The sequence below is a fragment of the Gymnoscopelus microlampas genome (genome assembly GCF_963454915.1).
Source record: "Gymnoscopelus microlampas genome assembly, chromosome: 15".
In the NCBI taxonomy this organism is placed as follows: domain Eukaryota; kingdom Metazoa; phylum Chordata; class Actinopteri; order Myctophiformes; family Myctophidae; genus Gymnoscopelus; species Gymnoscopelus microlampas.
In genome coordinates this window covers 24616336-24633041 of record NC_139952.1, presented here as the reverse complement: position 1 = coordinate 24633041, position 16706 = coordinate 24616336, and the positions used below count along the sequence as shown (strand labels likewise).

The window sequence follows — 16706 nt, the reverse complement described above, 5'->3', positions numbered from 1 at the left end:
ATTACAGCTTGTGACAGACAAGCATCATGTGAACCATGGCTAATATATAGGCTACTTTGGCTATTTGAAAATACAAGACTTTTACTTGTATCTTCCTATATGCCTATAGGCCTAGCCAGGCTTGCCTACTTCAAGTTCGAATAATTTGACCAGACTGATTCTCACCTGTTTCACCCCATTTGAGGTGAACCAGGTGCCCAGAGTTCTCAGGGGCCCACTATTCCGGTTACCCTATGCATTACCTCTTTACTCTTCTTATTACTTTTCTTTTCACTCCCAGCTGTAATCTATGTTATCTGTCATCATATGTCTTAACTGGGGTACTGCCATGACATTTGAGTTTCCCCTGCCGGATCAATAAATGGTCTATAGAATAGGTGCAATAACTACAAAACCAAGGCGACATATTAGATTAATTTGAACACTGCTCATAGGCTCTGTCTGTTGCTTAACTATGAGTCTATGATGATCTTTGTCCAATATGCATGAAAATATGGACCTAATACACTGCTCAAAAAAATAAAGGGAACACTTTGATCCCTTAATTCTTTTGAGTTTTTTCGTTAGCAGTATGTACACAGTTCATGAAAAAACTCAAAAGAATTAAGGGATCAAAGTGTTCCCTTTATTTTTTTGAGCAGTATAGATACCTTCCTTTCGACGGAGTTGCATTTTAATGTTGTGGGGCTATGTCACCCTGAGTAGGCTCATCACAGTATTCTTGTCCTGCTAAAATGTTTTTAGTAGCACCACTGACATAATGTTGTCTGCAGTTCTGGTAGTACTCTCAACAAACTATGCAAGCTATAGGGAATGAGTACATCAACACCATTTCTTGTTCCCAATGGAGTAGCCAGGGTGTGGAATTCTGTCGCCGATACTCTTCAACTTGTACATGGACATCTAAACAGTTACAAGACTGGTTGCATGCCTGGTGGGGGATAACCACAAAAATGTCACATGTGTACAGACAATGTTAAAATAGCACTATTTAAAACCTCCTCTACAGCCCACTTGTGGTGCCATTATAGTAATGCAAGAATGTCTTCTTCAGGTGGCATATAATGATGCATTTCGAATATTGCTGAAACTCCCAAGATGGACTAGTGCAAGTGAAATGTTTGTGACCATGTTATACCCACCTTTCATGCTGTATTGAGGAATTCTATGTATAGATTTATGTGCAGACTAATGGAGTCAAAGAATGTGTTAATTATGGCCTTAACAAGGATCAATACAAAGTATTCCTCGTGCTTCTGGAAAAACTGGAGGCAATGTTTACATGTTTTTAGCTGATCTGGGTTTAAAGGAGCGAAATCAGTGTGGTACTCAGGCTATCTCTGTGTTGTTATTGTGTTTTGTATCTCTGTTTTTAGATGGACCTATTGTGTCTGAAATAAAGTTGATCTAATCTAATCTATTCTGAGGCCCATGTCTGTGGAACAGAACCCTGCATGTTATTATTCTATTATGGTAAAGCAGCGACATTCGCGAGCTTCTGTGATAGAGAAGGATATCAAACGGAACACAACCACCTTAAACACTACTAATCATTGTGTGTATTCCTGCACTGTCTGCATCGAGTGACCTCAGTACATTGATTTCTTGGATGGATATTCTACTTTTTTAGACTGATGTAGGTTCTTGGTTTCCCTATGATCCTAGATTACTATTTTTATGCATTTGATGTATTACCTTGTGATTGCCTTGCTTACTGTAATTCTCTCTGGATTAAGAGCATCTGCTAAAAGCCTAAATTGTAAACTGTAGAAACACTGTACATACAAAAAGAGCAATTACCTTTAAACACTTTTGAAAAAAAAAGTGTAAATTAATTGTAGAAATACTGTACATACAAAAAGAGCAATTATCTTTAAACACTTTTGAAAAACAACTTTCCTATGTGGATGTATAGGCTGGCCTCCATGAGCCAATGCATATTGTAGAGAGCACGGCTACATAAACATTTAAAAAAAACTCTCCATGGGCTCCTTTCTCTCAGATAGATAAAATGTTGACAGTATTTATTTTACATTTTGTGACATTTGTTCTGGTGAATGGGCATGGCATGTGATAGAAGGAAAAATGTTGTGCTTTTCAACAAATTTAAACAGGGTTGTTATAGTTAGAAAGGACACCTGCATGGGAAACAGAAGGTCACAGGTTCAGACCACAGCTAAACCGACTGGCAAGGAATTGTGATGAAAAACTCTATAGCCTAATTCAGAATACTAGGATTTGTCCATGTTGTGTAGATGAAGTAAAACATTTGGAAAACTTTTGTCTTAATGACTGATTTTCTTTTTAACAACATGCATTTTCAAGGTTCAACGTTCACTTTATTTGCCATTTACATGTTTTCACATGAAACGAAAATCGTACTCAGGACCAGCAGTGTACAATACAAATAACTAATAAGCAGTAAAACCGAGCAGCATATAAAAAATTTGTACTTGGTAGCATGCTGCAAACTGGAATAATGGCTGTTTAAAGCCCAGCCAATGGGCAGACAGAGGGGGCGGGGCTTAAGTAATTACAGTTTGTCCCTATTGGTGGTTTTAGTCCATGCACAAAATTTGTACTCCGTAGCATGCTGCGAACGTGAGTTATGGCTGTTTAAAGGCCAGCCAATGGGAAGACAGAGGGGGCGGGGCTTCAGCAATTCATGCTGGTCCCTATTGGTGGTCTAAGTCCACATACCAAATTTGGACTTGGTGGCATGCTGCAAACTGGAGTTATAGCTGTTTTAAATCCCGTGCCCTAAACGGGCGGACGGACATAACATACGCGGGGGGTCCCTGGACCCCGCTTTGATAACTTCAGCAATTCATGCTCGTCCCTATTGGTGGTGTAAGTCCACATACCAAATGTGGACTTGGTGGCATGCTGCAAACTGGAGTTATAGCTGTTTTAAATCCTGTGCCCTAAACGGGCGGACGGACAGAACATACGCGGGGGGTCCCTGGACCCCGCTGTGATAACTTCAGCAATTCATGCTCGTCCCTATTGGTGGTCTAAGTCCACATACCATATTTGGACTTGGTGGCATGCTGCAAACTGGAGTTATAGCTGTGTAAAATCCCGTGCTCATCATCCCGCGCTGATACGGACGGACGGACATACGGACAAAGTCAAGTGTAGAGCGGTTGGCACCGCTAAAAACAGTAGCATCCATCATTTATCAGAACAGATAACATGGCAGCATGACATATTATTATTAAAAACGTAGTAAGGCAACTGTGAAAGTGCATTTATCGTGGCTTTAAGAGTTCAGGAGTCTAACAGTTTCCGGGTAGAAGCTCTGTTTAAACCTTTCAGTTTTGGCCCTGATTGACCGCAGCCTCCTGCCCGAGGGGAGAGGATCAAACAGTTTATGGGCCGAGTGAGTGGGGCCCTCCATAATGCGGGCCGCAGTGCTACTACACCTGCTGATGTAAATGTCCTCAATGGACGGGAGACTACTCTGGGTGATCTTCTGGCCGTTTTTCACCACCCTCTGCAGTGCCTTCTTATCGGCAGGAGAGCAGTTCCCATACCAGGTGGTGATGGAGAATGTGAGAGTACTCTCCACCACACACCTGTAGAATGCCTCCCGTACAGAGGTGTTGAGGCCAGCATGCCTCAGCCTCCTGACGAAGTAATGGCGCTGGTGGGCCTTTTTTAGGATGATGGAAGAGTTTGTGGCCCACTTCAAATCCTCTGAAATATGTACTCCCAGGTATTTGAAGCTGGGGACCCTTTCCACCATAGCTCCATTGATGAACAGGGGGGGAGGGGGGCGTGTTCTCTCCTTCTAAAGTTCACAATCATTTCCTTTGTTTTCCCCACATTGATGCAGAGACTATTCTCCGCACACACCAGTTCTGCCACCTCCTGCCGGTACGACACCTCGTCATCGTGGAATATCTGTCCCACTACAACCGTGTCATCTGCGAACTTCACAACATTTTAATATCCACAATCCCTCATAACTCTGCTCAGCTGTTTCCAATGCTCATTTGTTAATTGCATGGTCTTTTCTATATTGCATATTACATTTCTTGGCCCCCAACACATTTCAAAAGAATTCCATAATATATATACATATTTTTAATCCATTAATTAGAGGAAAAAAGAACTAGTGAAAATAGGCAATCTACAAGCTCACAACACGTCGCAATTTGCTACGTGTTGTGAGCTTGTAGATCGCCTATTTTCACTAGTTTGGGTCCCGAGGAGACATCAAATTTCTCTTTTGGGTCTCGAGCTAAATAGTTTGGGAACCACTGGTTACTTAGTAAGTAAGTTTTAAAGCGACAACTACAAATTGGTGTCACTAGGCAATGGTATGTGTTGTGTGTGACGTCAGACCAGATTTTAGTCAGCCTATATAGGCTATAGGTGTTGAAGAAGCATTTATATCACCACTGCATCCTAAGATCAGTTTGAGTAGAGTTAGAGATTGAAGCATACAGACGTTGATTGATACTATACTTGATTATTAATAATAATTATTACTTATTTTATTTCATTTGAGAGACTTTCATTTATTTAGAGAGAAAGAGACACAGAGAGAGAGAGAGAGAGGGGGAGGGGAGAAGAGAGAAGAGAGGAGAGAGAAGAGAGGAGAATTGAGAAAAGAAGAGAAGAGAGAGAGGAGGGAGGACAGGAGGGAGGACAGAGAAACAATGCCTACAACTGAGATGGCAATCCGTCAACAGTACTCCCCGCATGCATCTGAGAAGTATGTGGCCAAACAACAGCACCCAGTGCCAGCAGCCACTCCTGGATTCCACCCCGGCACAAGCCCTGCTGATTATTGTACTTATTGTGGGACCTACTTAAACCAGGTGAAGTTAACGGTGCTGCCCATGGACCCCACCCATGTCTACCAGCCGGGAGCTTTCTCCCAGATGATGATGATAATCCCCCAACTGCAGCAGCCTCTCCCCAGCTTGCAACCAGATATGAAGTCTGGGTACTTTATACCAGGACAGTACCAATTGATGACCTATGTGCCTACACCTCAGTACCCAGTGCCAGCAGGCACTTCTGGCTTCTATCCTGGCACCATCCCTGGTACATATGCAGGGGCCTACTACTCTGCCCAGGCCCAGTTCATACCCCAGGTGCAGCCGGGGTGTGTTATCATGAATGCAGGTGTCCAGCAGCATCAGCAAAAACTGCCTTTGCAACACATCGCCATCAAACGGGAATGCAAACCAATCAGAATACGGGACCCTAACCAGGGAGGAAGAGACATTACAGATGAGATAATGTCAGGAGGCCGCAGTCGTTCCGGACCCCAGTCAGCCATATCTGGATCAAAGAGTACAGCTGGAGCCCAGGCAAACGGTGAGAAGATCACAGCTGCTGCCCCCACATCTGCGCTGGTCAGACCTGATGACAGATTGAATCCTGCACTTCCAATTCCAAAGACCCCTGAGATTATCAAGAGAGAGGCCCTCCCTAAAGAGTCTCCTCCATCATACACAAATGTTAAAACCCCTCCCTCTTCACCCCTGGACCTGCCACCCTCATTGGGCGACACTACTCTCGACAATGTGATAGATGTCCCCCCCAGGGAGCACACTCCTATCCTTCTTTCAGCGCCCGAGGTGCCAGCCTACCCTGCACCCCTACCAGACAATGCCCCCACCTCTGCAGCACAGGACAGAACAGAAACAGGGGGGAAGTCTGAAGCAGAGTCTGCTTCATTAGATGCAGGCTTTGCTCCTCCCTCCATCACCAATGGGGTGTCTGAGGTGGAGTCAGTGGGGCTCTCAATCACGCTCTCATCCAGTAGCCAGGCAGAGGTTACCCTGGAGACTCCCAATGCCCAGCAGGAGAACCTCTGCCTCCTGCCTGCACTGCAGGACCCAGAGGCCCCCGCCACTAGCAGTGGCATGTGTGACAACAGCCCCATCGAGGTCCCGGCCCCGGCCACTAGCCGTGGCGAATGCGACGACAGCCCCATCCAGTTGCTGGGTCAACTCGATGTGCTGGAGGAGCTCTGCAGGAGCTCTGCCTCTTGCCTGCCACAGGACCCCGAGGCTCCAGCCACCAGCACGGGCAAGTGCGATGACAGCCCTATTGTCAAGTCAGACACTACCCAGAAACTTGGTAATCAGCTCTGCTTCCTGCCTGCCTCACAGGACCCCGAGGGCCCAGCCACCAGCACGGGCGAGTGTGACATCTCTATTGTCAAGTCTGACACACCCCGGCAACTTGATACCCAGCTCTGTCTCTTGCCTGCCCCACAGAGCCCCGAGGCCATTACCCAGCAACTCGAAGTGCCCACACCCATTGTCCAGGCAATTCCTGCTCTGGTCACCCAGGCATCACCCTCACCTGTTGTCCAGGCACATCCCTCACCTGTTGTCCAGGTGACAATCGCACCAACAGCCCAGCCAGATACACCAATCCCGCCTGATGTCTCTCAGACCATCGCCCCCATTGCCCAGGCAACGCTTACACCCAAAGCCCAGTCAGAGACACTTGAGACCATTGCCCCTGTTATCCCAGTTGCCTCTGACACTAAGATAGAGACTCCAACGGCGGTTGACAGGGTGGAGACTCCTACAGAGGGAGTCGCCGTGGTCACAGCAGACGCTAGAGAGGTGGCGCCGGCCCCTCCTGCAGCCAAAGAGAGGGAGGACACCCCCCCTCCCCCCACATTTTCTCCTGTGCCAGGGGAAACGAATATGCAAGCTGCTGTGTCTGTGTCAAAGAAAAAGAGAAAGAAAAAGAGAAAGATGAAGGACTTAAACAAGAAGGAGGCCATGGGAGACCTCCAGGATGCCTTTACAGAGAAGGTCGTCGAGACCCCCCCTGAGCCAGAACCCACCCCTGCTCCGGAGGCTCAGGCCCCCACAACCCCTCCTGCCCCAGAGGAGGCTGACCTGACCTGGAAAGACAAGGAGGACAAGATTGATGTTGAGGCTATCCAGTCAAAGGACTCAAAGTCAGCCGCCACCTTCAATAAGTACCAGTACAAAGAAGAACAATTTCAGCCAGTCAACCCAAAGGAAATTAAGAAATATGATAGAGATTTCCTTATGAGCCTCCAGTTCACCTCAGCCAGTATGAAAAAACCTGAAGACCTGCCAACCTTCAAAGAAATAGTCCTGGACAAGGCCACTAAGATGACTCAGCGACAGCTGGACCCCAGTCATCTAACAAGCTTAAACTGTGGCCCTGATTTACCTTACTTGGCCAACCAGGACAGACATGGCATGGGAGGAGGTGGAAGAGGACCACCTCCAGGTATGGGTGGAGGCCTAAGTGGCGGGCCTCCTCGCTACCAGCAGGTAGCAATGAGGACAGAGCCCAGGAAGATTATCATGCCACTGCCTGAAGACGTGCAGCTCAACAAGGCAGAGAAGGCCTGGAAGCCATCCAGCAAGAAGCCAAGGCTGGAGGAGGTTGTTGACCCAGAGGAGGCCAAGACCCAGCATCTGTTCAAGTGTGTGCGTGGTGTCCTTAACAAGCTGACACCTGAGAGGTTCCTGGAGCTGATGAAGCAGGTGATGGAGCTTCCCATCAACACAGAGTACCGGCTGAAGGGAGTCATCGACCTCATCTTTGAGAAGGCCATCTCCGAGCCCATATTCTCTAATGTCAATGCCAAAATGTGCCAACGCCTTCAGGAGCTTGAAGTCCCCTCCACAGATAAGCCAGTAGAATCTGTGAAGTTCAAAAAGCTGCTGCTCGACCGCTGCCAGCAGGAGTTTAAAAAGCACAAGGATGATGACGAGCTATTTGAGAAAAAACAGAAGGAGCTTGATGCCACTTCGAGGGAGGAAGATAAGCAGCGCCTTGAAGAGGAACTAGACAAGGACAAGAGGTACTCCCTGGGCAACATCCAGTTTATTGGGGAACTGTTCAAGGTCAGGATGCTAACAGGGAAGATTATGCATGACTGTATTGGCCAGCTGCTCAAAAATCATGACCTGTGCCTGGAGTGCCTGTGTAGACTTCTTGAAACCATTGGCAAGGATCTGGACTCTGATAAGTATAAGCCTCAGATGGACCACTACTTCAACCAGATAGAGAAGATCATCAAGCAGAGAAAGACCTCCAAGCAGAGCCAGAAGATACGCTTCATGCTGGAGGATGTCTTGGACCTCAAACGTAATTACTGGGTGCCCAGGCAACAATCCAGTGGTCCTAAGACCATCGCCCAGATCCACAAAGATGTTGAGATGGAGGAGCACAAAGAGCACATGAAGTTCCAGCCAACCTTCTTCAAGAAGGAGTCAATCGGAGGCTTGGGGGGCAGAATGGGTGGAGGAGGGCCCGGTGGCCGAGGTCCACACACCCCTTGCCGGGGTAGCTTGCCCCAGGATGAGGGCTGGAAATCAGTCCCAAGTCCCCACAAGAACCGAGCCATCGATACTTCACATTCAAAAAGAAATTTTGACTTTAATAGCCAGCTGCTGAACCCAGGAGGTAAATGTACGTGGGCCAGCAGTTGGGTTAAAGGCAGCAGCGATGGAACCAGTGTCAAGCTGGCTGAACCTGACTCAGAGTCTGGCAACTGTCCGGCCACCAGCAACCAGAACAGATTCTCTGCTCCACAACAACCCTCCTTAGTGTCCTCTCTGGACTCAGACAAACGAGTGCCTCAGAGAAATAGCTCTAGTAGAGACTGCGGGGAACGGTATGATCGATTTGACCAGGATGACAGGAACAGACTGATCAAACGCAACTACTGCCGGGAGGAGTGCAGCCGCGACAGAGATCGCCGTGGCCCGGCTGACCCCGTCTGCCATGTGGCCAACATGACAAACGACCGGGAGCGGGAGGACAGAGAGAGAGACCGTGGAAGCAGAGACAAAGATTACACCAGGGAGGCTGGTCCTACACCCCCACCTCCCCAGACACCCATCAAAACTGCCTTGACCGAGGAGGAGCTAGAGAAGAAATCCACAGCCACCATCGAAGAGTACCTTCTCATCAACAACATGAAAGAGGCACTGGATTGTGTGCAGGAAATGAACAGTGCCCAGCTGCTATTTGTTTTTGTGCGGAAAGGTGTGGAGATCACGCTAGACAGAAAGGACAGAGACAGAGAGAACATGGGGTTGCTGCTGCACCAGCTTATGAAGGCTGGCATGATGCCTACACAGCAGTACTACAAAGGGCTTCAAGAGGTCCTAGAAGAGGCAGAGGATAGGACCTATGACTGCCCCCACTTATTATTGTATCTGGCCGAGCTGATCAGCCCCATGCTCCACGAGGGAGGTATCCCCATGGGACAGCTCTTCAATGAGATCTCCAAGCCTCTCATTCCTCTGGGTAAGGCCGGAGACCTGTTGGTCCATATCATTAAACTCTGCAAAGGAATAAGCCATATAAAGGTGGGAGCCATGTGGAGGGAAGCAGGCTTTAGCTGGAAAGACTTCCTGCCTGAGGATGAAGATGTTATCAAGTTTGTGACAGAAAAGAATGTTGAGTTCACCCTGGGTGATGAGTCTGAGAGTGGCAAGAAGGAGGTGAGATCCACGGAAATGAGCAAACAGCTTAACAGACTTATCAAAAAGCTGGACAGACTTATCCAGGACAAGGACTTTGACTGGAACGAGGAAAATATCAATGAACAGCAGACATCCCCCAACATGTTTATTAGAGCACTGATGACCTGCATCTGCCGGTCAGCCATCATCTCGGACAATCCATACAAGGTGGACAGTGAGAAGATCAACCAAAGAGCCGAGCTTTTGCAGAAATACCTGAATGACGAACAGAAGGAGTTGCAAGCTCTCTATGCCTTGCAAGCCCTCATGGTGGAGATGGAACAGCCTCGATACCTGCTGTTGATGTTCTTTGACACACTGTACGATGGAGAGGTGATCAAAGAGGAGGCCTTCTACAAGTGGGAGTCCAGCAATGACCCAACTGAGCAGCAGGGCAAGAGCGTGGCCCTCAAGTCCACCACTACCTTCTTCACCTGGCTCCGCGAGGCAGAGGTAGAGTCTGACCACAGTTCCCCACTCCACCCTCCACCCTCTGGACTTCAAGAAAAACTGGCGGGGTTTCAGACAACATTGATCATGGGAGAGTGATCATTGAGTGGACGATGTAGGAGACTGAATCAGCTAAATCATTCTGCATGAACAGAATATAATACAAAAATACAAAGCAAGAAAAAGAAAATCTTTCTTTAACTGGGAGAGATTGCATTATGGATTAAATGTTCAATCGTACTTTTCTTTTTCTTTTTTTTTCCCCCCAGTTTTTTCCAGTTTATTATTGGTCTATTATCAAGCCATCCAGATGAGGGTCTGTGGGTCCGGTGCTAATTTCGCAAACCAATGGACCGATTAGCACCAAATGTCTTGTGCATGCTGACAACAGGCCGAGGAAGTACTTCCCTGCATTTTTCTCATATGTTGAATATTATTTGAAATATTTAACTTTTATTATAATGGAAGTCAGTTTAATCAGACTGAAACCTTAAGGGGGCTACATGCTTAAAAAATGTTTGACATCAGAACATTTTTCAGATGGCCTGTCCAAAAAAGGTTCTGACAGAGAAGTGTCCATTCATGCTCCCTCCCAACCGCCCACTCAGTAATCCGATCAATGGATCTGTCCTGCCACAACACAGCTGACGGATCACACTGTCGCCTCAGGACACTGAAGCATTTGTGTACAACCAGTGCTGTGATTTCAGTACCTGGATGTCGTTCCGACGTGCGGGGTCACAGAGGTAAGTGGTTTTGTTATTTCTTGCATGGTCACTAGAGGGAGTTCAGGGGTGTTTGTAGAGACTAGTTCCTCTCCTTAGCCAACGTCTGTTCCAAACTATCACTTCTTTCAGTGCTGGTAGAATGAAGCTTGGGCTGAATGTGAAAACCAAAATAGATATATCACGCCCACCCAACTTCCGATAAATCACACTGTCCAAACTAATTCAGAGAGCCAGCACATCTAGGGGTGCAGGGGCTTTCGGAAAAAGTTCTGAATTACATCAATTTGTAGTTATAACCTACCCTGTCCGAACAAAGTTCTGATGTTTGGACAGAGCATGAATTTGGCTTTATACGTCATAGATACATCAAAGCTGACATTTTTTATAAGATTTGTTTTGTCATTTGTGCTTTATGTCTGATAGTGACAGTGAGAGAGCGACTGTAATGGCAGGAGAATAAGAGGGGATGACATGCACTTCAGGACAAATCCACAAAAGGGTGACCTTTGTTTTTTATGGCAGGGCTCTGCAGGAGTCTAGCTGCCTATATAGGGTCAGTTTGTGCGTGCATGCGTGCGTGTGTCCGCGTCCGAAGTTAATCGCAATCTTCACACTGCTACAGGCTAAAGCACCTCCACAATTTTTTTTCACATGTATGTTTTTCTGTGGACACACCCACCAGTTCATAAAAAATGCTAGATTTGGACCTTAGGACCACCCACTTAATACGTGTGTGTGTGTGTGTGTGTGTGTGTGTGTGTGTGTGTGTGTGTGTGTGTGTGTGTGTGTGTGTGTGTGTGTGTGTGTGTGTGTGTGTGTGTGTGTGTGTGTGTGAGTACACACCTTAAATATATTCATTGTTTTGTTATTTGTCATTTTCCTTTTTTCCCTCAACTCTTATGATTATCTTTTGTAACTTTAATTTGTGATACTGTAATGTAACCCAAACTTGTGATGTGTCTATGAATTTGAAGTTGCAATTGACTTGTGAAGTATTAATTAACCCTGCATATTTCATCATACAACAGTGTGTCACTGACAATGTAGCATATCTACATTTTCACAACATGTCACATCTGCAACACGATGACTTTCAAGAAATTTCTCATAATTTGTGCCAGCACAAAAATACCACACAACTCCAATTAAATGAAGGGAAAACGGGAGAGGGGTGATCAAAACAGACATCACAGTCATGGTGTTTTACATGGTGTTTTTTAGGTGATTTACATACTGTAAATCACCAAATGAATATCATGTCACAACACTACAAATAAAGTCTCACAACATAAACCCATAACGGTTCCCACATTCTGACTTCTAACCACCTGGGAACAATACTGTATTAACATTAATGAGATGGGAGAGATGATGGATAGCCTTAGGTGCATCACAAGATCAGTCCGTTTCTATTCGCCCATTTCACAGAGCTTGCAGCTTACAAAAATAAACCAAAAGTACACAGGGAAGACATCCTTGTACATTTTAACCACACTGTTGTTCATATTGGACTTTAGGAATGGCCTATGGCTGCCAAGGAACACAGCTGGTATGAGGAGAGAAAAGAATAGCTTGGAGAAAATGTGGCTTTGGCTGGAAGGTTCCTCTCAGATCAGAAGACTTCTTGTATGTTATTGTATGTCTTTAAATGTCTCTGATTTGAATACACAGGACCACAATGGAAACAAGCCCATAAGGCTTTTTGTGTTATCCTTTCAGCATCATTGTATAATCATACCACTACTATTTGCAAACTGTCAATAAAGTATTCAATCAATCAATCAAAGCTTAACCACTTAAACCTCATGTGGTTTGAACGGAGTCCCTCAGGGCTCTATACTAGTGTATTTTCTGTTATTGCGAGGAAAGCTTTAGCAAAAAATAGCCGCTCGACAAGCTCACAACACGACGCAGCACGGTGCGTTGTGAGCTTGTCGATCTGCTATTTTCTGTGAAAGCTTTCCCCACAATACGGATGCTGGGGTTTAAGTGGTTAAAGCCACAGAAGAGCAGAAAACTGCAACAAACTAGTAACATGCCTCCTACAACTCCAGGACATTGGAGAAATAGGAAGAGATCACCGGAATTCAGATGTGTATCTGTATCTTAATGTATCTCGAGAACCGCCAGACGATCGACTTCAAACTCTGATCTGACCGATTTGCCCATACATGGGGCAAACACTTGGTAAAGTGTATGTGTATATAGTAAATATCACAGGCACATATGCAGAGATTTATCTTATTTATAGTAGCATACATGTATTTACATGTACTGCACATATATACATATACTGTATGTGTATGTAGGATATTTGTAACCCATGGTTTATCATTATTGCTGACTGATTTGTCTTTTACTTTTTTCATTTTAAGTGTCTAATGTTAGATAATGAAAAATAAAGAAATAAAACATATGATGAGAAAGGTTATAGAAAAATGTCGGTCCCCTCATGCATTAGAAGGACAATCAGTCACCAGAACCAGTCTAACAGTTAACATGGAGTTTGAAGTTGAATGGAATTGAATGGAGGAGGGGGGCGTGTCTGATCAAAATAATACCAAATGTCTCAATATTGAATCAGGCAACTGAAAACTGTCTGGGGTGCACACAAAAGCCAGAATAGACGTTAAAATGACTCCAGAGGTGTTTTAAAAGGGTGTTCCGCATGCCCCTATAAGTGAAATGCCTCTTTTAAGGGCATAGGATGTCTTAGGTCTTTGTAAAGGGTAATTTGGAGTCAATGCTGTTAATAAATCAGTTCACAGTACACAGGCAAACCACAAGCTATACAGTAGCTAGTTGGCCAAATAATATGCTGCCATGTCAGTGAATGGACAATGTCGCCACCCAGTGGTAATGAAAAGACTTGCTGATCATTGTGAGGTTATTCAACACACCCACATTCACAAGGGTTTACTTTATCGAGGCAAAACAGCCTCCACATGCGTTCTATGATGATGAGCATATATTTGTTTTATCCTGCAGGTTACGTATCTGATGTAAAATAAGAATGAATGATGTTTAATAGAACAATAAAGGCTAGTTAGCGTTGGGAGCCCAGCCCTGGTATTTAAGCATGAATGCAAAGTGTATTTTATAAGATTCTAGTGATAGCCTAACAACTGCGATATGAAACAATGAGCACGCCCTTAAAAAATAAATTGACCACTTTAAAAAAAGTTGTGTTAAAATGAACTTGATGCAGTCTATATAGAAGACATGGGTGAATTGATAGGCCTAGGTCTAGCACCGCTTCACTTCTTTTCGTCATCGCGTTTTTTTTTTTTTTTTTTTACAGCGGGCGTGTGTACGTTCCTGGCCGTGTGCGTATGCGACCCACACACACACACACACCGATCGGATGATCTCATAATAACGGGGGGAAAGCAGAATGAGGGTTTAAGACCGGGATAAAGACCGAACCCGGTTACAGGCAGCGGCTATGCGTCAACAGTAGGACCTATAATATCCTTCACCCCCGTGGCCATGCATGCGATCCTCTAGAGAATAATGCGGTAGGGGTTTCTCTTTCTGCTGCTGTCCCGTCAGCTGTTTTTGTCTGGAGCATCACCACCGTCCGTTGCGTGGCTCACAGGGCAAGAAAGATAACATAACACCCCCGCCGGACTGAAAACAGAGCGCGATCAGAGAGAGAGAAAGAGGGATCTAAACGGAGGATGGAGTTCAAGCAGCTGGTGGACACCGCGGAGAAATGGTGCGCCGCCAATCCGTTCGACCTCATCTTCGCGGAGGAGGACGACGAGCGGCGGCTGGACTTCTACGCGGAGCCAGGGATCTCCTTCTACGTGCTCTGCCCCGAGAACAACCTGACGACCGGCGGAGGCACGGACAATTTCGTAAGTGTCTCTGATCGCGGATCTGAGTGCGTGCGCACGCATGCACACACGCACGCGCGCGCACACACACCCACACCCACACACACACACACACACACACACACACACACACTCCACACCACACCACACTACTACACGGGCCTGTGGTGTGCCGTGCGTGTAGTGCGTTTGCGTGTGCGCGCGGCTGTTTGTGGTAAATGGAGGTGGGTGGAGAAGGGGAGGGGGGTGTTGTCCTGTCCCGTCCCTGCTGATGGATAGGCGGATATAATTCAACGTTCTGCTCCAAGAGTGCGTCAGTTCACCCAGCAGGAGAACAGCGCACATTGAATAAGATGGTGATGATGATGTCATCCTTGGTGCCTTATTCTTCTTGTGTCAAAACCAACATCATCAGCAGCAGCAGCAGCAGCAGCAGCCGGCTGTGATAACCCTAAACCCGCACACAGTATTATAGGCTGCGATGGTGCGAAGGGGCCTGCACCGCATGCATAATAGGCCTCGTGTTATTGTCTGCGTGCATGAGCTCCAGAGAGGCCCGCTGTCACTCACGCACATTAACAGAGAGGGCGGGGGCCAGATGGTACTGTCCCACTGCCCAGGGCTTCTGTCTGTTCTGTCAATAACAGATTATATCAGGCCTCCCCTGCCTATGTTGCATAGCTACAGACTACAGATGTTGCCTCTGTTGAATGCATGTTGTGTTGGGGTTTAAAGCAATAAGCCACGCAAGGTCTCCGTTTACCTTGTATTTTATAATGGCTGAGAGGCATAGTGACCCTCTCGGCCATTATAAAATAGAGGTGAACTGAGACCTTGCGTGGCTTATTGCTTTTCTAAAATAGTTACAAATATGGCAAAATGCCCCCAATTAAAACAGTTAATAATTCACTACAAGAGTACAAGAACAACTTCAACAAGAAAGTAGTTCCCCTTCCCGGCCACCAGGAAGATTCACTTCCTCGTGAGTCATGACAGAGACATACCAAAGCCTATATCGCTTGTGCTATAACCACAGCCGGCTTCTGTGACGAACGCCGAACTGCCTCTCATCTACCAAAAAAGACGTCTCAAGCGAACTTGTGCCACAAGAGGCACCGCCAAGCGAGCTAGAGCGAGTGAGTATCTGTGCCGAACAAAGTTCGCTTGAGCCGACACAGCGCCGTCCGAGTTATGTACCGATAGGGACTGAATGTAAATCAAGTTTTGGCGAGAGCGTTTGCTCCAACTGTCACTCAAAGTGGCTACTGGCCAATCACAGCACGTTCTTGGTATAGCCTTTGGGATGACGTCAACTTTTCCCCATAAAACACATAGAGATACAAAGCTTAACTGTTAGGTCAATCTTATGGTAACTAAGATATTTGATAGAAATTCCTAATTTAGGATTTAGAATTTACAATGCACATTTAGGCAGATTGGTGTAGCCTCTGTTCTGTTCAGAATCTTCCACTGTTTACCTTTGTTTTGTTCTTCATCTCAATGGGCCTCATTCACCAATGACTTCATAAGTTTTCTTCTTAAATTTCTTCCTAAGTGAATTCCTAAGAGAAGTCTTTTTATGAAACATTTTTAAAAGGCAGAATTGTTCTTAACTTTGTTCTTCTTATGATGATGAATCTCAATCCTCGTAACTTGAAGGGGTGTTCCAATTAATATAATTATCATAGGTAGACGCCCCACCTATCTTAATTAGCATCCCAATTACCGTAGGGAGCCACCAATCCCCATTGGTGGCGCATGCATGACTGCATGGCCCATGGCCCATGCCTGCAGTCACATCTGTGTGTGATTTCTGCTCACAGAAATCACAGGAAATCACACACAAAAATCAAGTTGAGAGGATGAAGTCAAGAATGCCTAAACCTAATCAATAGTTCTGTGGGGGTATTTCTAAAGTGAACAGCAATGGGGGGCGAGGGGTGGTTATGGGGTGGGTATGGGGCTTGGGCTTCAACTCAACCGAGTCTGTTCGAGTTGGAGTGTAATTTTCAGAACCGTTGAACAAGCAGATGCTGTGGACCCCCTGGAACTCCCTAAGGACCCCTGGGGGTCCCCACTCCCCAGACCACTCTTTGAGAACCACTGCTCTAAGCATAATGATAAAAAATATTATTTTAATTTAAATCCTATGTAATATTATTGTAGAATTGAAAAAAACAGAAGAAAAAGTT

At 45.9% G+C, this 16706-nt stretch overlaps 2 protein-coding genes across 2 annotated transcripts in view; both read left to right on the top strand.

Annotated features, from left to right (window-relative positions):
* Positions 1–4667: 4667 nt before the first annotated feature.
* Positions 4668–10046, top strand: LOC311061707 (eukaryotic translation initiation factor 4 gamma 1-like; the record flags this gene model as incomplete). The annotated part of the gene is made up of 1 exon (XM_084080396.1): positions 4668–10046. One exon carries the CDS (start codon positions 4668–4670, stop codon positions 10044–10046), a length of 5379 nt encoding a protein of 1792 aa, XP_083936522.1.
* Positions 10047–14019: 3973 nt separating this feature from the next.
* Positions 14020–16706, top strand: part of mturn (maturin, neural progenitor differentiation regulator homolog (Xenopus)) — a 6092-nt gene continuing 3405 nt past the window's right edge. The window contains exon 1 of the mRNA XM_084080558.1: positions 14020–14535. Coding sequence (XP_083936684.1) covers positions 14356–14535 — 180 coding nt within the window. The 5' untranslated portion in view covers positions 14020–14355. The remainder of the gene's footprint in view (positions 14536–16706) is intronic.